Raw genomic sequence first — 25,746 nt, 5'->3', positions numbered from 1 at the left:
AGCCCTCCTGCCTCAGGGCCAGGGGTCCAGGCCCAGGCTTCCTCCCTCAGACCTGGGAGTGCAGGCCCCCAAGCCCTCAGGCTCACCTGTCCTCTTGAACTGCCGTGTCCACATGCACTTGCCCTCCCTGGTGCACTGCTCACAGTCAGCAGCCCCACACGCCGCCTCTGAGCAGTTTCCGGCCCAGAAGACCTCTCGCTGGTTGATGCGACAGTCATTCTCTGAGGTGCAGGACCCATTGCGCCCAATGCAGGCACCCTCGGGGCAGTTGGTACACCACTTACAGCGGGGGGCTGATGCCTGGAGGAGGAGGCAGGCTTGGTGGGGTCTGCAGGGCTCTCAGTTCCCCTTCTGACAGTCTTTCCCATCCAATCACTGCTGAAGGGCTCAGTGGTTCCCGAGACCCTGGACAGCTGGCCACAGATCTCCACCTCCTGCCCCTCTACCTGCCACTCCTTGCTATTCCCTGCACAAGCCACTCACCTCTCCATCTCCAGGCTGTAGGGTGCGGGGATGGCGGGCCAGGCACTCACTGCAGGTCCGGAGTCGTCGACATTCCTCTGGGGATCGAGGCATTGGGGAGCAGGGGGCACCTCCACAGCCTAACCTGGAGGTCATGAGGTGTGGCTCACATACTCAGCCAGGCCCATCCTTCGGCTTCTTGGATGTGGTCCTACTGTTCCCCCATACCGTATCCTGAGATGGACCCTGCACAGGCCTCCCGATCCTTGTCCTCCCCACCACTTGTGACAGATGGTATCACTTTCACCTGTCACCCTGGCCAGCAATATCAGAAAATACCCCACGCCCTCCTGCCCCTTCAGCCACTGAGCCCTCTGCTTCCTGAATTTTTTTCTCTGACCATCTCCTCTCCCCTTCCCTACAGGCCCTTGCCCAATTCAGGGCTCTTCCTCTCCCCACAGCCAGCACCTGAGTCCCCTTGCTGCCTCTCTTCATTACTCCACCTCTCACAACAGCTCCAGGGATCTCCCTGCCCAGGCCTGACCTCCCCCTTCCTGTTCAAACCCTCCATGGCTCCCCGCTGCCCACAGTGCAGATCCACAATCCCTTCCCCTAAATCCTTGGAGGTGCATAGGTTTTAGAATTTTCCAGGTTTTAAAAAATCAGTAGGTGCTCCCACTATTACACACACACTCAGGTGCTTCTCCCACCCCCAATAATCAAACCCATTAATATTCCTGCAGTTAATGTAATGACACACTTCTTGGGACAAACAAAGCCCACAAATAGCTTTGAGTCAGTTCAGGATAATCCAGCAGCCAAATGAGTGAGCTGGAGCGAATTTATGAACCCCTGGGCCTGCAGAAATGTTTGGATCCCAAACTTCAGGTAAGGGACTGTGGAGCTGGACAGAGCCCAGTGCCTCAGTCAGGCAGTGGAAGCCCTTTCTGAGATGACCCCACTCACCCTGTCAGTCTCACTCTCCCTCAGGTCAGATTATCTCCCAAACATGCCACACAGAGCCCGCTTTTAGACTTTGCTGCTCTAAACTGTTATCTTTCATTTAGGCTCAATTCAGAACCAGCTCCTCCAGAATGAGACCCGAGCCCACAAACAAGGCTCCCGGCTGGAGCTGGCTCAGGCTGCCCCACCAGTGATGATTCACCCACTTTCCCACATGAAAGCCAGTACCCTGAACCACATCATTATACTCCTGAGGTCCCCTCCCAGCCCATGGTGCAGTTACCCTCAACAGGAACCACTACTACCTACAATGGGCTCTTGGTCACTGTGGTTACCTATGGGCCTGGTCCCCGGAAAGGCAGGCCCCATGACACCAAGAGCAGGCTCCAGTCTGGTTACAAGCTTCGGGTGAGGGCAGCAGGCGACAGGGGTCAGGGGGCAGGGCCAGTGCCAGGAGGCGGCCCAGGGCCACTCCACCAAATCCCCCAGAGATGTACAGGCGGCTCCCAACTGCTGCCACCGCGTGGGCCACAGACTCCTCCATTGGGGGTCCCACAGAGGCTGGGCCTGAGGAAAGATAGGGTGTTCAAAGAGACCACCCAAGAGGTCAGTCAAGGAGGGACACCCAGAGAAGGAAAAGCCAGGGAGGGTCAAAGGAGAAAGGCAGTGAAGCGACAGACAAGGACAAAGGGGCAGGAGAATCAGACAGCAAAAGAGAGGAAGAGGAAGGCAGACCAAACAGAAAAAGGCAGCCAGAGAGGACAAGGGCAGAGGAAAATGGTGGCTGAGCACCACTGCAACGGCTCTAGATGCCAAGGAGTTGATCATTTTTATTGACCTATTTTTGTGGTGCTAGGAATTGAACCCTGGGCCTTGCACATATTAGGCGAGCACTCTCCCACTGAGCTGCCCCTCCAGTCCTATCTGGAGTTTTATGTTACACAAATTTCACCTCAGTTTTTTGTGGGCTGGTTGGTTTTGTGTGGTACTGAATTGAATGCGGGGAACTTTACCACTGAGCTACCTTCCCAGCTCTTTTTAGTTTTTGCTTCGAAAGCAGGTCTCACTGAATTGCCCAGGCTGCAATCAACCTTGCAATCCTCTCACCTCAGCCTCCTGAGCAGCCAGGATTGTAGGTGTGCGCCACCACGCCTAGCAGGGGTTTTTGTTGTTGTTGTTTGTTTGTTTTCTTTTTTTAATTCTCAAAAGAGAGAGAGAGAGAGAGAGAATAGCAGGAAGGGTAGATTAAGAGAAAAAGTGCATTAGGGTCAGAAAAAGAAGCAAAAAGGAAAGGAGACAGGCCCAGAAGCACACACAGTCACTCCCTCTGCTAAGTGAAATACAAGGGCTGGGGTGCTGCTGGGGGTAGAGCACTTGGCTAGCATGAGTGAGGCCTGGGCTTGATTTCCAGCATGGCAAAGAAAAGAGAAAAAAGGGCAAGATATAAGCCCACTTCTAGGGGCTGGGGTTGTGGCTCAGTGGTAGAGCGCTCGCCTAGCATGCATGAGGCACTGGGTTCAATCCTCGCACCACATAAATGTAAAATAAAGATATTGTGTCCACCTAAAACTAAAAAATAAATGGTTTAAAAAAAAAAAAAAAGCCCACTTCTAACCCATGAACAGCAAAGTCTGGGAGGAAACGCCCCGCATCCAACAGGGGTTCTCTCTAAAGAGTAGGATTCTGGGTGTTTTTTTCCTTCCTGTTTTATAAATTATATACAATGAATATTATTACTTTTACAGTCACAATAAAAAGCAAATTTTCTAAGGGAAAAAAAAAGAGAGCATCCCCATGGTCTTTAGATTATATGGGGGGTGGGTGCTTTGCTGGTGAGTCCCAGGAAATCAGATTGACTTCTAATGAGTGGGGGGTCCCAGGACAGGGACAAGCCTCCTCCAGGGTGTTCCCCACTCTCTCAGGGAGATCAAAGGGGACTTACGGGTGAGGTCGGGCAGAAGCCAGGCATTGCAGTTGACCTGGTAGAGCAGGACATCGCTGCTGAACTCATCAGGGTCTGAGCGCCCACCGAGGACCACCATAGTGTCCCCTAGCAGAGCTGAAGCATGGAAAAGTCGGGGACGGGGCTATTGGGGAAACACACAGTAGGGATGGCCTGTCAGAGCCCTGTCCCTTGTTCCATGTGCTCTATCCCCCCACCTGCCACCCCTGAATTTCCCTTCCTACCCCCCACCAGCTCCCCCAGTCATCCCCAGGGACTTGGCTCAGACCCCCTAAGATGAACAACAACATTCCTGCCACCGGAGGGCCTGAGGCTCCCTGGAGTGCCTTCTTTTGCCTCTCCCTGCCCTGAGGGACTTAGAAACTGCACAAGCCATTGTTCCTACCAGTACAGAAGGTTCCTTATTCTCTCACACCCACCTCCTTGACCTGGTAAGGCAGAAAGAACTAGGGGTCCCAGTTCTACTTTTTATAGCCTGGAGGCCCAGGAAGAGGAAGGGACCTGCCAGGGCCACACAGAAAGTCAGGGCAGAGAAAGGGCAGAACCCATGCCTCTGACCTCCTGGAGAGGATTCTTTCCTCCAAATCAGGGATGGAAAAAGAGGAGATCTAAGGATGTTACGGTTCAGTGTAGGGACTGGAAAGGAAGGGAGGCTGGAATTGAGGAGGAAACCAGTCCCTGGGCACCTCCTTCCCCATAGTCATCTATCTGGACCATTTTTCCTGACCTTTGCCCCCTGAGAAGGGGCCAGCAGGCTCCAGGTGCGGTCAGGACAGTGCAGGGAGTAGAGCTCTGGGGAAGGGGCTGCCAGTTCCACGTGGAAGCGGAAGCCCCCAAACACATACAGGGAGTCGGTGGCCTCATGGTAGACCGCAGAATGACCATAGAGACCTGGAGGGGGGCAGAATGGCCACAGAGATGGCAGAGAAAAGCTGACCAGCAATGCCCCCCCACCTCCTGGGCTCCCCTTCTGGTGACCACACCACTACCCCACCACACCCTGAAGCCAGAGACCAAGGAATCCTTCTCAACCTCTCCCTCTCCTTGGGTTCTAAAGGACAATAGAGACATGGAGAAAGGGAAGAGAGAAAGCAACAGTTGGGTGATTATGAACAGCTCATAGGAGGGAGACAGGGTGACAGAACGTCCAGGGGACAATGATAAAAGCATGTAAAAGCATGATAGGGAAAGGACAGCCCCTGAGGGACAGTGATCTTAGAACCTGGGGGTGGGGGGAGAGAATGGCCACAATGGGCAGGAGGTGGGCAGGTCATCATGAAGTGGGGGAGAGTTAAACAGAAACTGAACATCACCAGAGATGGTTTCCTGAGATTCTGGATGAGGTTAGGGTCCGGGAAGGGAAATAACAAGGGTACAGTGGGCAGCAACCAGAGTATGGGAGCGGACAGCCTACGCAAAGCCCAGCCCCAGCCCCACCTGTTGGAGGTGTCCCGCTTTGGGGTCCAGACACCCAGGTGCCAGTCGCCAGCTGGTACTCAAGCAACTGCTGGTTGAAACCGCTTTCAGGGGAGTAACCGCCTACCAGGATCAGAGACAGGCCTCGGCGGGCAGTAAGAGTATGACCAGCAACGGCTGGCAACTCCACGGTCTGAGGGGCCTGAGGGATAAAGGGTCAAGGTCATCAAGGGGGCCAGAAGTTGGAGTTACATTGTGGATAGAAACAAGACTCAGTCCCACAGTCCCTTCCCTCTGAACTGCTAAGGAGGGAGTGAGCTCCTGGGGCTGGTCAGACCTTGACCTTCTAAGAAAACAGAGCCCTGGCAGGTGTGCAGCAGACTCTGGTCAGTTCTGCCCACTCCTCCTCCACTTCTCCAGGCCCAAGCAGCCTGGTGTGCCTGTGGGAAGCCCCTGCTTCTCTTCTCGGGTGAGCCTGTGTTCCAGCCTCATAAGCCAAAGCATCACAAGCCTGTGGCCAGAGATTGGCTTGCGACTACAATGTAACCCAAGACAGCAAGTGCAGTTCAACTTGGGGACTCCTGCTGAAACTCTGGGAGATGGCTTCCTTTGGTGGAAAGCTTACAAGAGCTGCTGTGGCCCTCTTTGCCTGGGGGATGGAGACAGGTGCTCACCTTCTCCTGCCGCCACTGTAGGGTGGTGAGATTAAGGACCCAGAAGTCTCGGGTGACACCCCCAGCTGTGAGTCCCCCAAGCAGGTACATAGCACCACGCCCAGCAGGCACATAGGCAGCTGCGTGGAAGGAGCGGGGTGTTGGGCCTGGGCCTCCATCCTCAGCTCCAGCCAGCATCTGTGTCCACCGTCGCTCACTCACCGAGTACCTGGGGCCAAGATGCAGAACAGCAGCCTCGCTGTACAATCAACCCAGCAACCCTAAGAGTGACCCTACCTGGCAGATGCCCCAGCCTCCCTTGGGGTGATCTTTATAACAGTTACCTTATCATCTCCTGGGGAGCACCACCCAAAGAGTATTCCAGTCCTAGGTGAGCTGCCTGTGATGAGTGTCCCAGAATCTTTTGAGTGTCCCTCACCTTAGAGGTTTTCTATATTCCTTTGAGGTGACTCTTGGATGACAGACATCTCAGCAATCCCTAGGGTAACCTTCTCTTATTTCAGGTATCCCACCTCCTCAGCACAGTCCTCACCTGTACAGGTTTCCCAGAAGCCCCTGGGGCAAGCCCAGGCCCCCAAACATCCACAAGGTGGCATCAGGTCCCTCCACCATAGTGTGTCCCAGGCGGTGTAGGAAACGGCTAGCAGTGTCCTGGAGGTGGGGGCAGAGGTATCAGGGGTCAGGCTAAGGTCAGAACAGTGTCAGGCATGGGTGGACAGTCTGAAGTGGCCAGGAAAGCAGGTTGGAAAAATGATCCACAAGACAGATTGTGTGGCATTTCCTCAGAGAGGTGGTACCCAGAACTCACAGCTGAGAGGCGGCTGTCCATGAGGGTCTCCCAGACCAGCTGCCCGCCATCCAGCTTCGTGGCACAGTCGGGGCCCCCGAAGCCCTCAGCACAGATGCACACACCCAGGCTCTGGAGACAGCAAAAGGAGGCTCAGGGGAGTCCTGGTCACCACCCGTCCCACTTGGCTGACCCTGTCCCACCTGTACCTGGTTACAAATCCCGGCCCCAGTGTGGGCATTGCAGTTTTCAGGACACAGAGCCATGCGGCAGTGTGGGCCAGCCCAGCCCTGGGGACACCGGCAGAGCCCAGCACCTGCAGCCCCATCCTGGGGCACACACTCCTGGGGGACAGGGCAACTCCCTGGGCCCCCTGACCCACAACGGGCAGAGCCCACTGAGGCATTGAAGCCCCAGGACGAGGAGCCATTGGCTTCCCAGTGCAGCACAAGCAGCCCTGTGGAGAGAGAGGACGTGTTCTGGACACTGCTCCACCCCCAGGCATGGAGAAAACCCAGCGCACCCAGGCAGGGAGGTACCCTGGTCATGTACAGTCACTGCCGTGGTTTACGGTCTCTCTGTACGCCCGTCCCTTGACCAACCCATCAAGTTCCATCCACCTTAAAACCTAAATCTCAGGTGAAGGGTGTAGCTCAGTGGTACAGCGTGTGTTCAGCACGCACAAGGCAGTGGATTCAATCCCAGGCACCAAAAAAATAAAAATTAAAAATAAAAATAAAACCTAAATCTCTCATATTAACCTACTTCTTGCCACCTTCTCAGCGGCTGTCCAAGACAACATCGCATCTCATCTGGACATCAGTGCCATCTTCCCACTGTCGTCCTGGTTGCCCTACACTCTGCTCTCCCAGCAGCCCATGCAATTCTTTTTTTTTTTTAATATATATATTTTTTAGTTGTAGATGGACACAATATCTTTATTTTATTTATTTTTATGTGGTGCTGAGGATCAACCCAGTGCCTTATGCATGCAAGGCAAGCGCTCTACCACTGAGCCACAACCCCGGCCCCCCCATGCAATTCTTAAAAACAAGAATTTTGACCCCATCACAGGCAAGTTCTAAACCTTCTACAGCTCCCACTACTCTTAGGTAAGACTTATAAAGATTAGCAGGTTTGCCATAAGTAGGAAACAGAAATTAATTACAAGATATGACATGTAAAATACACCTCAATAAAGTTGTATTTTTTAAGAGACCCCTTCTGGAGCCTAAGGCCCTGCAGAACCCTGACCTCAGGACCTCCCACTTTCTCATCCAGTATGCCCTAGCGTCAGCCTGGCCCACCATCCTGCTCTCAGGGACTTGGCATCTGCTACTCCTCCACCTGGAGAAGGTGCTCCCACCATGCCTCCAGCTTCCCACCTCCAGCCAAACTCACCCCACACAAAAGTCCTCCCTAGCTCCAGCCCCAGCCAGGCCAGTGCCACTCCTTTTCCCAGCCTCAGGAGAGAGTTACTATGCTGAGTCTAATGCTTTGTTCGGGCACCCCCTTGCCTCCCCAGGTTCTTGAAGGCAGTGCCTGTGTCCCTGTTCTCGGCTACACCGTGTAGAGCTCAGGTGAGCTCAGTGTGGGTGTTCTGGAAATATCTGCTGGGCACAATGAAATCCTCTCATTTCTATGGGCGTCACTGGGGAAGCCTGGGGTTCATTTCCATCAGGTCAAGTAGATCTCTCTCTTGGCCTCCAGCACCAGCCTCTGACTCACAAGAAGGAAGAAAGCATTTCCAAACTCTGGCTCTTTAATTGCCTGAGGCAACCAATCCTCTCCAGAGCATCCCCATCCATTCAGCAATTTCTCAACCTCTCAGTCCTAGGTGGTTCTTTGTCATAGAGGCTGTCCTAACAGCCCCATCTCTGCTTTCCACCCACTAGATGCCTATAGCACCCCTAATCATGACTGTCAAAATATCTGTAGAAGCTGGAACTGGTGGTATATGCTATAATCCTGGCAACTGGGGAGGCTGAGGAAGGAGGATTGCAAGTTGGAGGCCAGCCTTGGCAACTTAGTGAGACCCTGTCAAAACGAAAAATAAAAACTAAAAATAAAAAGGACTGGAGATGTAGCTTAGTGATAAAGTATCCCTGTACTAAAACATACCTACCTAAATGTTATGATATATTCCCTGGGCAACAAAAATCACCCCTAGGACTGTTTGTAGCTCAGTGGTAGAGCACTTGCCTAGCATATGCAAGGCACTGGGTTCAAATCTCAGCACTGCATATAAATAAAGGTCCACTGACAACTTAAAAAAAAAAAATCACCCCTTTTGAGAATCACTAGGCTAAGGAGATGCTCAGCCACATTCTCTGTGTCCCAAAGACACACATGCCCTGCTCAGCCCCTCTCTCCAGAGCCGGCACAGCCTGCAAAATCCTCTCTATTTTCCACTGAAAAAATTGGGGCCCAGAAATGGAGAGGAACTGCGCCACCCTCCAGGCAAGGGACTGTGTCACCCACAAAGTCAGCAACAGTCCCTGGGCTGAACCTGGATCCTCAGCCCAATCAGATCACAAATGCAGGAGCAAAGGATACAAAGCCCAGCACAAAGAGACCCTACTTCCCCAGCCCCCATACCAGACAGGGCCTGCACAGTGAGGGGCCTGTCCCGCCGCTGGCCGCAGAAGGCAGCTATGAGGCTACGGTCCGACTGGACAACACCAGTGTCCAGGAAGCGTGGGAATCCATCAAAGGCCAGGACGTAGCTCAGCTGGAGGGGTGTAGAGTCAAGGGTTAGAGGACCATGAGGTGAAGAAAAAGTGCACTTGGGTCTAGGAGGAGGAAGGCCTCAGGACAGGAGGGCAATCTGAGACTGACAGGGGCTGTCTGAACATTCAGGGCAAATGTCAAACTGCAGCATGGAGACCACCGCTCCCAATGCCATTTCAAAGCAGACATGGCTAGCTGACTGGCCACTCCTGCCTTGAGCCTCTTTCTCAATACATAGCTCCCGGCAGCCACCACCAAACAATCAGAATTGGTACACAGGTTTAATAATTACCATCCCTGGTCTAGGGAAGGGGAGTCTGAGGATCTGGAGGATGGGGGAAAGGATTTCAGGAAACATGAAGAGAACTGGGAAATGGGAAGACCTGTAGGCTTAGGAAGAGGGGCTGGGCAGTCTAAGGAACAGCTTGGGATCTGAAGTCTGGGCAGGGCAGGGGTCGGGGCAGGGCATGGTTCTGGCTTGAACCCTAGTCCCTTCGGTACTCACCGTGCAAGGGGTGCTGCTGTCAGGGGAGAAGGTAAGGGTGAGTGGGGGACACAGGGTCCCTGGGGCACAGGGCTGTAGCACCTCAGTGGCTGAGACAACCCACACACAATAGGACAGGCCAGGCCCGGCCCTTGCAGCCCCACCACCTGGAGGCAGCAGTCCCCCAAACCGGCGGGAACCCAGAGCCACTGAGGACACGTTGGTGAGGAGAGCTCGTCCCCCACATTCCCGGAAGCAGGAGCCACCAGCCCTGGGGAAGAGGAGAGCCAGAATCAGACCAGTCCTGCCCCGGCCCACTGTGTCCCTAAGCCCACCCTACTCAAAGTCTGCTGGCCCCTGGCTCACCGGGGGTCCCCGTAGTAGCCTGGTGAGCAAAGCTGGCAGTGGGCTCCCTCTGTGTGGTCCTGGCAGAAGCAGAGCCCGCTGAGGTTGTCACAGTGGCCACGGCGTGGGTCCCCATGACCATTGCACTGGCAGGGCCGACAGCCTCCTGAGCCTGTGGCATTGCCAAAGCTGCCAGGACGGCACCGTTCACAGTGCTCCCCCCACGTCCAGTCTGTGAAGACCGCAGCAGACGGGACACAAAGTCAGGGATAAGGACAGAAATGGGCCCAGACTAACTGGCTCAGAGGATTACTGATCCCACCCGCCTCACATCAAAGGAATGAAACCAAGGCCCCTGACTGGGAGAGAAATAGCAAGTCCCAAAAGGGGGACTGAGCCCAACCAGAAAGATAGTGGCACTGAAGACTGTTTGGGTCAGGAGCAGGTAAATGGGCAGAGGGACCCAGAAATGCATGCAGGGAGACCAAAGCCCACTCACAGAAGACAAAGTTGGAACCCCCCAAACCCATCCCAGGGTCTTTGGATAAGGGCTGCTCACCCTGGCACTCATCACAGAAGCCAGGCCCCCGTTTGCGGCAGTGACTATGGAAATTGCAGCCACAATCTCGGGAGCAGCGAGGGGCAGGGGGCCCTGGGGCAGGCGTGGGTGGGGGCAAGTCAGATGTCCAGCCCAGGTCACATACACAGGTGAAGTCTGGGGGTCCACTGCATACACCATGGCCACAGTCCTCTAAGCACCTGGGACCACATGGGAATGAGCAGGCCCAGGACTCCCAAAGCATCCCCCTCATCCCACCCACCAGAACACTATCACAAATGACTGCCAGTTTCCACTGTCCTGAGTGACCCAGTCTCCACAGTAACTTCATTACACGTGGTGAAGCTTGTCTCCATAGTAACCACATATCAGCACTGTAAAAACTCCCTTTCAACTGGGTCCTCCTCCATCTCCACAGCAACGCTAAAGGTTATAGCCCATTGTCTATGAGTGTCCTGTTTCCATAGTAACTAGGGTTACCTTGGGAACCCTGCCACTTAAAAGAGGTCCTAGTCTACAGGGTAAAACCCCCAGGCTAACTAGAGATACTAGAATCACAGGAGGGAGCCCAGCACCAGGATGGCTTCCTCCACCTCCCAGCCCCAGTCCTGAAGCGATATCTCCATAGCAACCCATGCCTCACTCACGTGCGGTTGCAGTGTGTGATGCCATCACCCTGGTAGCCACGCTGGCAGTGACACTCATAGCTGAGGGGTGTGTTTAAGCAGGTTGCCCGCGGGTGACACCGTGCCAGGCCCAGGCGACATTCATCCACATCTGGACAGCGGGCATAAGCCCAGCGGGCAGGGAGAGCCACAGGCAGCCCCAGGCCCTCCCCCACCCACAGGGAGCAGTTACCCCCACCCAAGGGCCCGGAGAAGTCCCCCTGTAGGCACCTGTGGGGAGAGAGATCGAAGGAGAGAAGAACATAGAAACAGGGCCCAGAGACAGGGGAAAAGGAAAAGGTGACAGGGAGAGAGAAGAGACAGACACAGAACAGTGAGCAGAAAGTAAACCAGGGAAGGGCAAGGGAGAAGGGGAATGGAGGAGGAAGAGAAATGGGGAGAAGGAGGAGGGAGGAAAGCAGAGGTGGAGGCAGCAGGAAAAGGAAAAGCAGCCACAGGATCGGGACAGGGCAAAGAGGCAGAGAAACAGAGGCCGTTAGTCACTGAGGAGGGACAGCCAGGTGTCCTACCCCACCGGCCCCACCTGTGCTCACCGTCCCAGCGTGGGGTTGTCCTCATTGCCACACCAGCCGCACTCGTGGCTCTGCAGACACTCATGGCAGGTCAGGAAGCCATCACAGCTCCGGCACCTTGGTTCTGAGTGCACACTGTGGGGTGCAGGTGTGTGGGAGGGATCAGGGACTGGGCCCTCTGCCAGCTTGAACCCTCGCTCCATCAGCCCTACCCCCAGGCCCGCACCTGTCGTCCCAGCCACGACAGCCTCCATGTGGGTACCGGGCCAGGTAGGCGGCAAACAGGAAGCAGGTGTGGGTAGACTGGCACCAGGCACACTGGCTGGAGTTGGCCAGGCAGTCCTCACAGGTCAGACGCCTAGGACGGGAGCAGAGGCCATGTCACTCCAGCCCATGCCCCCCACGCATACCCACCCGCTCCCTGGGACCAGCTGAGCTCACTGGCTGCAGAGTGGGGGACACTCCTCTGGGCTCTTCAGGGCACCCCGACCCCGGCCCCGACGACTGCATGCTGCATCCCCTTTGCGGCTGGTGCTCTGATGCCACTCACAGAAGGGGTCCTGGGGGTTGGACAAAGAGTCAGCGCTCAGCTCAGCCCACTCCCCTGAGCTCCTGGTATCCATCCATCACCGCTCAACAAGCAACACCTCCCTCTCCTGCTGTCCCCTCTGCACCTTCCCTTCAGCCACAAGTTTGTTCTGCTTGACCAGCACCCACCCTTCTTTGGGCAATAGTACCTTTCTATGAGGACCCAGTGGGGCAGATTCATCCTTGCGATCCAGAGGTGGGCAAGGGGCCACGCTCCCTCCCAATCCCAGTGACTTCATCAGGAGCTTGCAAAACCCAACCAGAGCCAATGAAATGTGATTCTGGGACTTCTCAGCAGAAGTCCTAGAACTGCCAGTGGAGCGGGGTGAGGTGGCAACAGAAAGAGGAAGGCACTTTCCCCTTGATGCTGAGTTGCAGGCTGGAAGTCTGGAGCCCTGTCTCCCCTGCCAGTCACTAGAACAGTGACTCTTCTGGGGACAGGGAATCAACTGCATTTTCTGTCCCTTCAGCAAGGCATATTCTGACTCCCAGGTCATCTTTCCAGGCCCATTTCCTCTACTCTCCACCTGGCTCTTCCCTTTACACAAAGGACAACTGCCCCAGCCATCTGCTCCTCACCACCAGGTCCCCTTGGCTGCCCGTGCCAGCTCCAAGGGGCCCTGTCTCAGTGGGCTACTCTGGCTGCCTCAGTCTTGACATCCCCACTCTGGGCCTGGTGGGCACCTGGGTGCAGGCATGGCAGTCACGATGCTCCTCGCAGAGTGGGCAGAGGGCAGGCACTAGCACCAGCAGGGACCCGCCGGACCCATCATCCTCGCAGTGTGCCCCAACCTGGCGCAGGTGGCAGGTGGCACTACTCAGGCACCAACCACAGCCCTGATCTGCCAGGCAGCCCAGGCAGGAGGAATAGGAGGCGCAGGCCGAGGAGCGGTAGGGCTCCAGGAAGAAGAAGGAGATCTCCTGGAAAGGTGACATGAAGGTCAGGAATCAAACTTCCGGGAAAGGGTCTGAATTTGGAACTAACAACTGGAATTAAGGGTTTAGAGAATAGAAAGTCAGGAGAGAAAATCAACAGGCAAATGAGGATCAAGTCCCAGAGACCCTAGAGACAAGAAGTCAATGTATGGAGGGCAAGGGTCAGGGCAGGAAGAGTCAGAAAATGTGGATGGGGTCAGAATATGGGATCTGGGTTGGGGTGTAGCTTAGTGGTAGAGCACTTGTTTAGCATGCTTGAGGCTCTGGGTTCCACCCCAAGCATTACGGGGTGGGGGAGGGGAGGAATATATATATATATATATATATAAAAATATGGTATTGGGCCAGGTTCTGGGGCAGAGGTCAGGGTCTAGGAGGGTTCAAAGTAAGGTCCAGAGTTCAGAGGCCAAAGGTTAAAGAGTCAGAGGTCAGGATCCAGGGAATTAAGAGTTTGTGGATGGACTTCAGAAAGTCCAGGGACTCAGGTTAGAAGCTGGGTTGGGCACTCACACTGCCGCCTGGCACACCAGTCCGATCCCACAGCAAAGTGAGTTCACTGTGCCCAGGGCCTGCTGAGCCATTGAGCTGGCCCCGGATCTCCACTGCGTACTTGTGGCCTCGCCCAGGCAGTGGGAAGAGGCGAGCAGACCCTGGACGCTGCAGTCGCCTCGTCTCCTTCTCCTGCTGTGCCACCCAGCGCCCCACCTCCTCCTGAGAAGAGGATAAAGGCCTCAGAGGCAGTGCGCCCCGACATGGCGCAGGTGGCAGGTGGCACTACTCAGGCACCAACCACACCTCCAGGACTGGCCCCTTCAGGTCCTCTTCCCTAGACCCTGACAACCTCCAAGTCACCCCGTGACCCACCTCCTCCCAGGGGAGTCTGACCTGGTAACTCAAACCGTCCCCACCTTCTTCAAATCTGTTCACAGTTGAAAACCCCAGTGCTGTCCTCCTCCTCTGAGGACACATCCCCAGTCTTCCCCTGGAACCACAGATGCCCTGCACCACACCTCAAGCCCCTCTTTACCAAAAACACACCGCAAACGTCTCAGGCTTCCTCACCATGTTCTCTGTGTCAGGGCCACGGGCCATCCGGGCCAGGACGTGTAGGCGTTGGGCCCGGGCCCACACTGCCACATCCTCAGCCCCCGGCCCACCTGGTCCTCCAGGCAGCAAAGGGTGGATGAAGCCACGGTAGACCAGGGATACATCTGTCTCTGCGCTGGGGGTCAGGGTGATGGTTGTACTGCGGACAATCGAGACCTATAGCAGCCAGAGGTGGGGTGAACATGTGAGTCCCTCTCTGGATTAATCCCAAGTCCACACACCTTCCAGGCCATATCAGAGCCAAAGAAGGCTGATCGACGAAAACTTCTTCCCCATTTTAGCAAAAAAGAAAATGAGGTAGGGGCAGGGGTTAGGCAGCTTGCCCACCATCCTTCTGGGAGAAGAGTCAGGACTCAAACTTGGATGTCAGACAAACAGGGTCCTAGAGCCCAACTTGACTCCAGCTCCCACTCATCTCTAGGTCACATTAAACCTCCAGGACTGGCCCCTTCAGGTCCTCTTCCCTGACACACTATGCCACCTTCACACCTAAGTTTTTCCAAGCTTAGGCCTAAATGTTCCAAATGACGGACACAGTACATGATTCATTCTATTAGTGTGTGATTTGGGATTTTGTTTGGTTTGGTTTGGTTCACGGTGCTGGTGATTGAACCCAGCACCTCATACTGCTAGACAAGCACTCCACCACTGAGCTATATCCCCAGCCTCCATCCCCTTTTATTTTTTATGTTGAAACAGGGTCTTGCTAAATTGCCAAGCCTGGCTTCAAGCTTGTGATCCTCCTGCTCACCCTCCCAAGTAGCTGAGATTGCAGGCATGCCCCACCCTACCTACCTATATATATTCTTTTTAAGTTCATAAGGTAAATCAGACCTTTGAATGAAAAGACTTTTAGGGTGATACAGCTCCATTTACTGCAGGGCATGTAACTCAGAGATGAAGTGCACATTCAGCTAAGTGCAAGGCCTTGGGTTCCATCCCTAGCACCACCAATACACACACACACACACACACACACACACCACCACCACCACCACCAATATCCACTTGAAAAAAAATAAACCCTAGGCCCTGGAATATCAACACCCCCGGAGCGCCTAGCTGGTTGCCCACCTTGTCAGGCTGGGAGGCATTGGGTGGCTGCTGGAAGGTGAGCAGGTGGAGGCCGGGCAGGAAGCTCTGGGTGACACAGGCCTCTAGAGATGTGACGAAGACAGGTGCTGGCCCCCACCAGCCCACAGTGCCTGAGATCTGCTCCCCTCGGCAGCGGGCCTGCTCTGAGAGGACAAGGGTATGTAGAGTTGGGGGATCAGTGTAGGGTGCTCTGCCACCCCTCCTCCCCACTGCCCTGGACACTCACCAGGTCGAGGGAGGCAGCTCTCATTGTGCACACACCAGCCCAGGGCACCAGGCCACCGGGGAGGGGTTGTGGGACTACTAAAGGCCAGGCATGCCTGGCAGTCACCCAGCAGGCGGCCCAGACCCAGGCAGCTAGCAGCTGGACACTGCAAGGACAGGACGGGACAGGGTTCAGTGTCCACTGGAGCTCAAGGGAACAGGGAAGGGCTATAGATACAAGGGTCCTGGGTATAAGGAGCCAGGAAATTGGAGAATGGGGAATTGAAAGCAGGGCTGGAATGTGGTTATCAAAGACAGGCACTGGGGAGCCCAGGACAGGGTCAAAGACTCAAAGGATCAGGTTAGTGGGGAGACAAAGGTTCAGGGATTAACAGGTAGGCAGGAACTAGGATCTTGGGTGTGAAAATAAGTCTTCCAGTCAGGGGAAGGTCCCTGACCACTTGGTTTAGGCAGAGGGAAGCTGAGGGCATGTCTCTCTGATAGGGGACAGAAGGGTTAGGGCAGTCACTCACAGCCCCTGAGGGTGTCCCAGGAGGGGGTGCAGCTTGGCAGGCTCCCTGACACCAACTGCATTCAGGGTCTCGGGAGCAGACGCTGTGGTCTGTGTACATGGAACAATAGTCCAGGTGGTACTGTAGGGAGGGGGTGGAGACAGAGGAGGAAGCTGCTCAGAGCTGGGGCTTGCCACCCAACCCCTCGCTCACTGTGATCATCCCAGGGACCCCTAATTGCTCAACACCACAAGGACCCTTCATTCCTCCCCCAGACCAGGGACCCTCTAGCTCCTCTTCCCTCAACCCCAGGGATTCTGTCCCTCCTCTCGTGGCTCTAGGGATCCCCCTACCCCCAGAGGAACCCTCCACACTTTTTCTCTCACCCATGGAAACCATGCTACCTCCTCACCCAGCCACCCTCTCCCCTACCACCCCAGTGCTCACATCCAGGGCAGGTGCCTGGAACACGAAGGGGGGCACTTTGTAGGCCATCAAATCCCCACGAGGCCGGCCACTGTACCCTCCAGCCACCAACAGGACACTGCCACCAAGCACTGCCGCCACATGTGAGTACCGACCACTAGGAGGTGCTGCTCGGCCTAGAAAGATACAGAACCACAACATGAGAGCCCAAACCCCCAACTCCATTTCCATGGCTTCCCTGTCAAGGGTTACCTTGACTCTCCTGGGACTCGGCTCAGCCTTCTTGTTGCTGCTTCAATTTCATCTGCCCAAGGAAACCCTCCCAGGTTGCCTGACTTCACACTGGTTATAATTCGCTCATTTCTCTGAACCCCAATGTCCCTGCCCAAATCATCTTTCAGAAAGAACATGATTTTTGAGGTCAGAAAGAGTTGGGTTCAAATCCTGAATCTATTACTTACTTGGGTTCAAATCATGGTTCAACTACTAGCTGTGTGGCTTTAGGAAGGAGACTCAACTTCTCTGAGTCGGTTTTTTCCTCTATAAATGGCACCACCAACCCACTTTTGGGAAATGGGGAGTAAAGGAGAGCTACCCAGATCTGTCAGCACCAGCCTCCCCTCTGGTGACAGCCCCATTTTCTTCTGGAAAATAACCCTTTCCCATTCCTAATTCTAGAGACTTGAGTGGCGCTATCCCTGCCTCTGGCAAAAGTAGTGTCTTAGCCCAGGCCTCAGTCTCAGAAACTAGTTCAAGGATGGGTACAGGACCCAGTTCCAACAATTCTTGGGAAAAAGAAATTCTCTAGGAATTTTAAGGGAGTAGAATAAAATCCAAGAGCTATTAGTAACCATCTACAAAAGGCAAACAGCTAGAGACTGAGAAATGGAGGAAGAATGGCAGACACTGTGATGTGAACACCTAACTCCAGCCCAGCCTTGAGTTGTGACCCAAGTGAGCCAAAACATTCTCTTTTCTGCTTATACCACTGGGTCAGGTTTCTGTCACTTAAAACCAAGAGTCCTGACAGAAAGGTAACTGGTCAGTGAATGGTGACTCTGCACCCTCCTCTGATCCATGTGACCTGTAAACACATGGGAATTTTCCCAGGGAATTGCTAATTTGAAAAAGGAAGAGGCTTCCAGAAATTTCACATTCTGATCCTCCAAGTAAAGGGACTGAAGGGAAGAACAGGGAGAGGCAGAAGAGCCCTGGCACACTAAGGGCCTTGAACACCAGGCCTGAGCTTTACTCCTGATGGTCACACAGGGTTCCCTTCTGACCCTTCTTCCTTCCTGGCCCCTAAGTATTATGTTCTTCCTCATGCCTCAGTCCTCTGTCCTTGGTCTCCTTTTCAGTAGGGAGGGGAGGACAGATGGGCCCCGGGAGTCCAGAGTTTCCTGAAAAGATATTCCCAGTTTGTGAATTTAGCATCTTCTGAGGAGAGAGCTTGTGGTTTTCTTCCCAATCTCAAAACTAAGATCTAATGATTTTGGAAGGGTGCTCCACACCCCCTCCCTAGTGAGCCCTATGTCCTATAGCAGGCCCCTCATTGCTATCAGAAAAACAAAGTATCAGGAAAAATACAGGGGGAAACAAAAGAAAAAAGTAATAAAGAAAATTTAAGAAAGAACAAACAAACAAACATGTTGAGCCCTTCACAGCATTCTTCATAATTCATGCACCATCTCAATATGCTCTCACATCCGTCTAACAGTTTAACGTTCTCATAATCCCCATTTCATAGACGAGGAGAGTGAGGCACAGAGATTAAATGACAGTTTGTGTGCAGATGGCTGTTGAAGCCAGCCATCTTCGTTCTTCCACTCGTCCACTGTGGCCTAGAAGTTACTGCTTCCTGGGCAGTTCCTTGGGGAAGCAGGAAAAATGGCAAGCCCTCAATTGAAACCTAGGTCCGGTGCTGCTGACTGATGCTCCCATCTCCATGGTAATGATACCCTAGTCCTGTCTCCAGCCCAGGCTTGCCTCCTAAGGCCAGCTCCAATAGGATGTCATCCCACAAGGACCTCAATAGTTCAAGTACAGATTCACTGTGAGGAGGTGGGAGGACGGGACTCTCAGGAGCCCTCAGGGAAAGAGAGGGGCCACTCACCCTCAGGGGTTCCTGGGGGGGCAAGTTCAGCCCCTGACACCCACTGATGGCAGCCAAGGTGGTAAAAAAAGATGCCGTCTTCATAACATTTTTCCTCCTGGTAATGGGTGTGCACGTTGCCCCCTGGGAAAGGAGGAAAGGGGCACAGCTGGCAAGCCTGGGGGAGGTGGGGACATCCATGCAGGGAGCCTCAGTTAAGGGTTGGTTCAGGCCCCTGGAAGGCAAGCAGGACTGGGGAGCCTCCTCACCATAGACCACCATGTAGTTGCCCAGGACACTGGCTGTGTGGAAGGCTCGCTCCCGTGGGCCCTGAAGCCCATCCCGACCCTTTAGAGTTGTCCACACCCGACGATCCACATGGAAGAGCTCAGTGGAGTTGACCCGCACAGAAAACCTACAGGGGAGAGGCAAGAAGGGTTCAGGGCAGGAAGGGCCTCTCTCCCTCCTCTGGGCTCTTAAGAGCTCTGTGAACACCCAGGATGGAGACTGGCCACTCGGTGCTCTCTGTGGGCAGGACCCAGGTCTAGCTCATCTCTGAGTTACCTACGTAATCTGGCAAAGGCTGGACACTAAGTAGGACCTTAACGAATGGATAAATGAGTGGAACTGTGGGGGAGAAAGTAACTAAGAGATTGAATAAAAGATCAGAGAAGGTATGAGAGTAAGGAAACGAATGAGTAATAAATGAATGAGTGAAGGAGAGACTAAATGAACACAGGAATCTGTTAAGCTAAAGTTCCAGAAGTTCAGGGGTAGGTCACTCACCGGGCAGTGGAGGGCCGGTGTCCACCATGAACCAACAGGGCACGGGAGGGAGCATGGAACACCATGGAGTGGCCAGTGGCGGCAGGGGGCCGCCCACCTGCTGGGATCACCTGCTCCCAATAGCCCCCACTGGTACTGTCAAGGCGGAAACGGAAGAGGCCAGAGGAGAAGAGGTCGTGCTGGGTGCGGCCACCAGACACATACAGCCAGATGTCATCCACCAGGGCAGCTGCATGGCCTGCCAGGCCTGGGGGCGCAGAGGAGCTGGAGGAAGTTTGTGCCAAGAGCTCCCAGCGGCCCCCACCCAGAGGACTGAAGGCCCACACATCATTGGTAAGCGAGCCATCAGCCAGCTCACCACCCATCAGCACCAGGGAGCCAGCCCAGGCCACGGCCACGTGGGAGTGACGGGCAGCCTGTGGGAAAAGAAAAGAAGACAGAGATGGAGAGGGAAACAGATGGTGACACAGAGAGCCAGAGCCAGACAGAGATATAAATGTAGAGACAGAGAAAGACAGACAGATGGTGAGACAGAGACAGAAAGAGAAAGACAGGGATATGCAGAGAGGGAAAGGAGAGACAGACATAGAAAGACAGAAAATACAAACAGAGAAGGTGAGACAAAGAAACGCAGTAAGAAAGGGAAGAAGCAAGGAGACAAACAGCACTCCTGGTAGAGTGCTTGCCCAGCACAGGCAAGGCCTGGGTTCAATTCCTAGCAAGAAAATAAAGATGAGCCAGAAACAGAAAATGAGACAGACAAAGGCAGAAGCGGGTTCCTATGTAAAATTGTGGGGGTAAGGGGCATTCGGGGTAATGGGGTCATTGTAGGGAGCCCTGGCTGGGTCTGACAGGTGGACAGGTTCCTCTAGCCAAGACAGGGGAGGGGCCATACCGGGGCAGGACTCAGGTCCCAGCACTCCCAGGTGTTGGCAGAGAAGTTGTACAGGACAAGGTCACCCAGGGCCTTGTTGAGGTCTTGGCCTGCAGAGGGGTTGACGGTCTTAAGCCCTGGTCACAGGCTGCCAGGCCTCCAGACCCCACTCAGTCAACCCATCAGCTCACCTCCAAAAACAGCCAGCAGCCCTGGTGGGGACAGGAAGGCACCAGCTGCCCCAATACGGGCAGAGAAGGCAGGGTCCCCAGCACTCACGTTGTGCCACCAGCCAGCCCCCTGGTTCTCCCACAGGTGCAGATCACAGGCACGTCCCAGAAAGCCAGGCTCACAACGGCATGGTCCCAGGGGCTGAGGAGAAGGAGACATAAAGGCAGGAAGAGAAAGAGAGCGGAGAGAAGATACACAGAGAGAAATAAGCGGAGAGAGACGGGGGGACAGAAAGGGAGAAGGAGAGAGACAGACAGGAAGGGAAAGAATGGAAGAGACAGAGGGGTAAAAAAAGATAGGAAGGAGGAGATGGGCAAAGACACAAAGGGAGAGAAACAGGGCACACAGAGACACAATCAGAAAAGGCAGAGAAGTAGCAAAGATCAGCAGAAAAAGGGAGGGGCCCACAAAGGGACAGGCAAGAAGACAAAGAGGACAGGTAGGAAGACAGGTAGGAGGACAGCATGGAGGTCAATGCTCAGCCCAAGGCACAATCTAGTTGCCAAGGGCTCAGGGCCAAGGTCCCGGGTAAAAGGACAAAAGACATGGCAGGGAACCCAACGCCACACAGAACAGGAGGGAGGAAAGAGGACAGTGCTCCCAGGTGAGGGGGGATATGGGGGAGGATGGAGTGGGAGATGAGGCCTGAAGGTGGGCATAGAGCAGGGCTAGAGTCAAGGTTGGGTGGCATCTGGAAGGAGAGTAGAGTGGGTGGCTAGAGCCTAGGGAGCTTCAGGCAGGAGCAAGATCCCATCTCAGAGCTGGGAGTGGTTTCACAGATCAGGACCTTAGGTGGACACGACTGGGGACAGCTCACCGAGGCACAGGTACCATGGCTGCCACAGTAGGCTGAACACTCCTGCAGGCTGCAGTCAGGGCCCCCCCAGCCTGGCTCGCAGACACACACTCCAGAGGGCTGGCACTGCCCATGGTTCTGACAGCCCCCCGGGCACAGGGAGAAACGGAAGGAGGCATTAAAGCCCAGCAGGTTGTAGTTGGCGTCACTGAAGAGGTGCAGCAGCATCTGTGGGTACAAGGGGACTGGGCATAGCAGGTAGGCTCTGGAGACTAGACAAGGAGGATGACCCGCCCACAGAAGGGACCCACGACCCCTCTGCCTTTCTCTGTCTCTTTCCACCTACTTTGCCCGTGTCCTTCTCTCTGATGTCCTCTGGCTGCCTCTCTGTTCCTCGTGGTCTCGTTTCCCTCTGTACTCCTCTCTCCCCCAGGTCCCACTAGATCTTCCAGCTTCAGCCATGCAGCACATCTCCACTAACCTTGCCCGAGGAAGCCTCAATGGGTGGAGGGCGTGTGCTGCCACTCAGACTTGCAAGCAGCGGGCCTCTGGGAGAGTCACCGTCATACACAAACAGGTAGTCATATGTGCATTCTGTGTCCAGGAAAAGGAAGTCCAGTAGGATCCGGTGCTGGGGGCTTGGAGCTGGGAGGTGAGCAGAGGGACCAGGTTCTCATGTGGACCTTCTCCCCACCCCTCCACACCACCCACCCACAGACTCCAAACTCTGCTCTGAATAATGTGGGGCTCATGGGTGAGTCAGGCTTAGACCCCACCTTGAAAGGACTCCCAGGCTTATGGCTCAAGGAGGTCAGATCTGTGACAGCCAGAAGGACAGGAGTATAGAGAAGGAATCACAGTGTCAGTCCTGCAATCAGGCTGAACATCTCCTCGCTGGTCAGATGGGGAAACTAATGTGCAGAGGAAAACCCAGCCCAGTGGTCAGAAAGCTGAAGTGTCCCTGATATTGCACATGTCCTGTCTGCATGAGCTTCAGACAGGCTAGGCTGAGGGTCAGGGCCCAAGCCCTAGCAGACATGAGACTTGCCCTGTGCCAAACTGAAAAAACTCCAAGGGAAGACCTGTCTACTCCACCTGAACAAAGGTATAATCCTGGAGTGTCACAGTTCTCTGCCCCTACCCAGAGTTTCATATCTTTGTTTACTGCAGTGGTTACAGGCACAAACTGATCTGCCTGGGCTTGAATCCTGACTCTGCCACTGAAGAGCTAATAGCTACATGCCTTTGGACAAGTCACCTACCTTCCCTGACTCTGGGGATATAATGATACTGCAGTGTATTGTGGATCAGTAGCTTTTAGGCCAAGGCTGGGGATAGAGCTCAGTGGAAGAGCACTAGCCCAAGGTGCATAAGGCTCTGGGTTCCCTCCCCAGGATCACAGAACAAACAAATTTTTTGGCCATTTCTCACATTTAAAGGTGAGTGCTGCCAGGCATGGTGGCGAGGCCTGTAATCCCAGAGACTTAGGAGACTGAGGCATGAGGACTGTGAATTCAATGCCAGCCTTAGCAACTTAGCAAGGCCCTAAGCAACTCAGTGAGATCCTATCTCTAAATAAAAATATTTAAAAAAAAAAAAAAACCACTGGGGATGTGGCTCAGTGATTAAGCACCCCTGAGTTCAATCCCTGCTACCCCCCCCCCAAAAAAAAAAAAAAGTAGTGCTGATTCCCTTCTAGCTGAAAAGCCTTTGATGCCTGGCCTGACCAAAAAAAAGTAGCAAAACATTCTGGAACTGCTGATGCTAGGAAGTAAAAAGGCTGCATATTTTACCTGGGCTTCGTGGACTGCTCTCAGAACGCAGCACCATGCTACAGAAAGCCAAAGCCACGTGGATAGTCCACACTATGTGTTCCAGCCAATATCCCCAGCTGAGCTTTCAGCTGACAGCCAGAATCAAATCAGCTGCCATCCCTGGGAGGGACCTCCTTGGACATCCAGCCCAGGTGAGCATTCAGGTGACTACAGCTCCAGCTGACATCTGAGTGACTGTGTGAGAGGCAATAATGCCCATAAAGTGCTTATGATGGAGTCTAGCTTATCACAGCAAGAGCTTAATACTGTCACTATTCTTGCTCTCAGCCAGGTCCTGGCTCCAGAAGACTCTCATTCCACATCCCAAACTAGGTGTCCCTATGAGACACTGCAGGCAGCTCAGAGGAGTCCTACATGCTGAGGAAACTAGAAGCTGGGTTCCAGCTCTGACCCTGACCTGCTGGAGGATCCTGGGAAAGCCCTTCACCCACAACCACTCAGCACTCCCATCTGGATCCTACAGATTTAACACTCCCTCTGACTGTGTGTTTGTGAACCAGTTCCACGGGCTCTCTGAGCCTCAGTTTCTATAACTGTAAAACAGGAATAATTCTCCTCGTCTACCATGGCTAATGTGAACATTCAGGAAGATGATAACTCTAACCTGCCAGCCCAGAGCCAGGGTGCTCAGTAATATGCACTGCCCAGCCCTCATCCTTGTCCTCTCTCACCAGGACCACTGATTCAGATTCCTTCCAGGCCTGGCCTCCAGTCTTGCTCTAAAATGGGTCTTTCCAACGTGACATCTGGCCCTGTCCTTCCTCTACTCAAAAGTCCTGTGTGGTTCCTCACCACCCTGGGAGAAAATCCAGCTCCCTAACTTGGTGTTTGGAGGCCCATCTTGTCACATCACCCCAATGCTCACAGCTCTATGGAGCAGGGCCTTTGTGCAAGCTCTGCCTGGAGTACATCCTTCTCTTAGTAGCAAGCTTCCCCTCCCCACCCAGGAAGCCTTCCCTGATGGCCCCTAGCTGGGTTAGGAGTCCCCCTTCAGGGTTCTCATGTCTCACTACAACCTTCATTCCTCTGGGTCAGGTCTACTTCCCCTTCAGCCTAGGAGGCCCACAGAGCAGGACCTGGGCCTGGGCCTCATTCCCTTCCCAGCACTGCCCAACACAGGCCTGGCACTGAGCAAGGGCTCAGCAAATGCTGGAATGAAGAAATGCACAAAAGGAAGACTTCTGAAGCTGGCAGCTCTCAGGCTCTGACCAGAGCCCCCAGGGAACACCACATAAAGATCCCCACCCGTGGCCTGGGGAAGGCAGAAAACCCATTCAGCTGGACCAGGCAACCAGACCTCCCAGAATCTCACTAGCCTCAACCAAACTACACAGCTCTGTTCCTGGAATCACAAGAACATCTTTGTCAAGTGCCTGCTAGAGGCCAGCTCACCATCTGCCTTCCCCCAAGTTCCTCCCTAAGTTCAAGGTCTCCTGTTTCCACCCAATCCACACATGATTCCTGACAGAAATCTGATCCCAAACCACCACCCCTGCCACCCCCACCCCCACCCCTGCTCCAAAGCAGGATTCTCTTACTCCTGAGGGCTGGGACTAGATAAAACTGTGAACTTGGCATAAAAGTGGACTGGTTGCTGATTTTTCAAATATAGAGGGAGATACTGGTTCTCAGAGGTGACAAGGCTTGGGAAGATGGAAGATCAAGAGAGGTCTAGAGGCCTCCCAGATATTTCCTTCACCCCAATATCCCTATAGTTGGTCCCCAAGTGTCATTGGTGAAACTCCACAAACATCTCCCTGCAATCTCCACACCTCATGACCATGCCCCAGCCCCTGCCTAATTCAGAACTCACTCTCTCCTATAGATCAGCATCCCCACCCAGCCTGAGAGCCATGCCCAAAATCTTTCAGTGGCTCCCTAGCAATCCCAAGAGAAAGGTCAAGCTGCTCAGCGTGACATTCAAGGCCCATCTTCCCCAGCTCTGGGCTCCCTCCTCAAGTCCCAGTCTACAGTGCAGCCAGACCGGACAAACCCAGAAGGATCCTGAGCGATACCTGCCTCACTCATGTCTGCATAGAGGCTGTTCCCATTTCCAACTCTGTAAACTCCTATGTGTACTTCAGAACCCTGTTTCAGAGGCTCCTCCTCTATGATTTCCAGCAGATTCTTCACCTTCCCCTAAGCACATTCAGCCTCAGTGGCAGACTGGGGGCCTCATGTCATACCTAGCCCCACCATTGCCAACACGTTTGGGAATCTTCAGGGTCAGAGAGTGATTTCCGCCCCCCACCACCACACTCATGCTGTTCTCATCCTACAATCTGACAGAAACGGCTCCCATACTGGGTCAGGCAGACATGCTTACCCCAAGACATATGCCTTCATCCATACCCCACAAAGCAGACAAAGAGATCTTCTAAAACATAAATCATGCCCTTCCTCTTACTTATCAAAACCTTTCTGAAGCTCCCCAGTGTCCCCAAGATTAAAAAAATAACAAGCTCCACAGTCTACCAACCAAAGAAAGTCCTACATGACTCAGGCTCTGCTATCCCTCTGGCCTTTGCCCAGGGTCTCCTACCTCTCCTTGTAGGCTACTGCCAAACCTACTGCCCTGTGAGGACTTCCTGGAATTTTCTAGACACTGTCTTTGGACTTCTCTTCTCCCTCCATATTGCCTTCAGGATACAGTTCAAAATCACAAAGTCCTATACCCTCTAGT

General features: G+C 54.1%; 1 protein-coding gene across 3 annotated transcripts in view; it reads right to left on the bottom strand.

The window, feature by feature from the left end:
* Window positions 1-25,746, bottom strand: part of Megf8 (multiple EGF like domains 8) — a 40,334-nt gene that overhangs the window by 12,614 nt on the left and 1,974 nt on the right. For 2 of the 3 annotated variants that reach the window (XM_046455490.1, XM_046455491.1), the window contains exons 2-33: window positions 21,710-21,873; window positions 21,250-21,456; window positions 20,393-20,573; window positions 20,223-20,311; window positions 19,328-19,743; window positions 18,811-18,956; window positions 18,563-18,685; window positions 16,471-16,625; window positions 16,045-16,164; window positions 15,534-15,678; window positions 15,287-15,450; window positions 14,168-14,368; window positions 13,616-13,816; window positions 12,854-13,090; window positions 12,023-12,141; window positions 11,808-11,939; window positions 11,603-11,716; window positions 11,031-11,279; window positions 10,384-10,583; window positions 9,846-10,056; window positions 9,501-9,750; window positions 8,864-8,996; window positions 6,475-6,722; window positions 6,287-6,397; window positions 6,011-6,129; window positions 5,479-5,686; window positions 4,826-5,006; window positions 4,116-4,279; window positions 3,368-3,512; window positions 1,761-1,992; window positions 484-607; window positions 87-300 (exon numbers count right to left, since the gene is read on the bottom strand). In XM_046455490.1, coding sequence (XP_046311446.1) covers window positions 87-300; window positions 484-607; window positions 1,761-1,992; window positions 3,368-3,512; window positions 4,116-4,279; window positions 4,826-5,006; window positions 5,479-5,686; window positions 6,011-6,129; window positions 6,287-6,397; window positions 6,475-6,722; window positions 8,864-8,996; window positions 9,501-9,750; window positions 9,846-10,056; window positions 10,384-10,583; window positions 11,031-11,279; window positions 11,603-11,716; window positions 11,808-11,939; window positions 12,023-12,141; window positions 12,854-13,090; window positions 13,616-13,816; window positions 14,168-14,368; window positions 15,287-15,450; window positions 15,534-15,678; window positions 16,045-16,164; window positions 16,471-16,625; window positions 18,563-18,685; window positions 18,811-18,956; window positions 19,328-19,743; window positions 20,223-20,311; window positions 20,393-20,573; window positions 21,250-21,456; window positions 21,710-21,873 — 5,703 coding nt within the window. Of the gene's footprint in view, window positions 1-86; window positions 301-483; window positions 608-1,760; window positions 1,993-3,367; window positions 3,513-4,115; window positions 4,280-4,825; window positions 5,007-5,478; window positions 5,687-6,010; window positions 6,130-6,286; window positions 6,398-6,474; window positions 6,723-8,863; window positions 8,997-9,500; window positions 9,751-9,845; window positions 10,057-10,383; window positions 10,584-11,030; window positions 11,280-11,602; window positions 11,717-11,807; window positions 11,940-12,022; window positions 12,142-12,853; window positions 13,091-13,615; window positions 13,817-14,167; window positions 14,369-15,286; window positions 15,451-15,533; window positions 15,679-16,044; window positions 16,165-16,470; window positions 16,626-18,562; window positions 18,720-18,810; window positions 18,957-19,327; window positions 19,744-20,222; window positions 20,312-20,392; window positions 20,574-21,249; window positions 21,457-21,709; window positions 21,874-25,746 lie in introns of those variants that run through there. The other variant, XM_046455492.2, reaches the window with a different exon arrangement.

Source organism: Marmota monax, unplaced genomic scaffold (assembly GCF_021218885.2).
Source record: "Marmota monax isolate L192 unplaced genomic scaffold, Marmota_monax_Labrador192_F-V1.1 WCK01_AAM20220418_F8-fsc00149, whole genome shotgun sequence".
Lineage (NCBI taxonomy): Eukaryota > Metazoa > Chordata > Mammalia > Rodentia > Sciuridae > Marmota > Marmota monax.
This window is presented reverse-complemented; position numbering and strand designations above follow the sequence as displayed.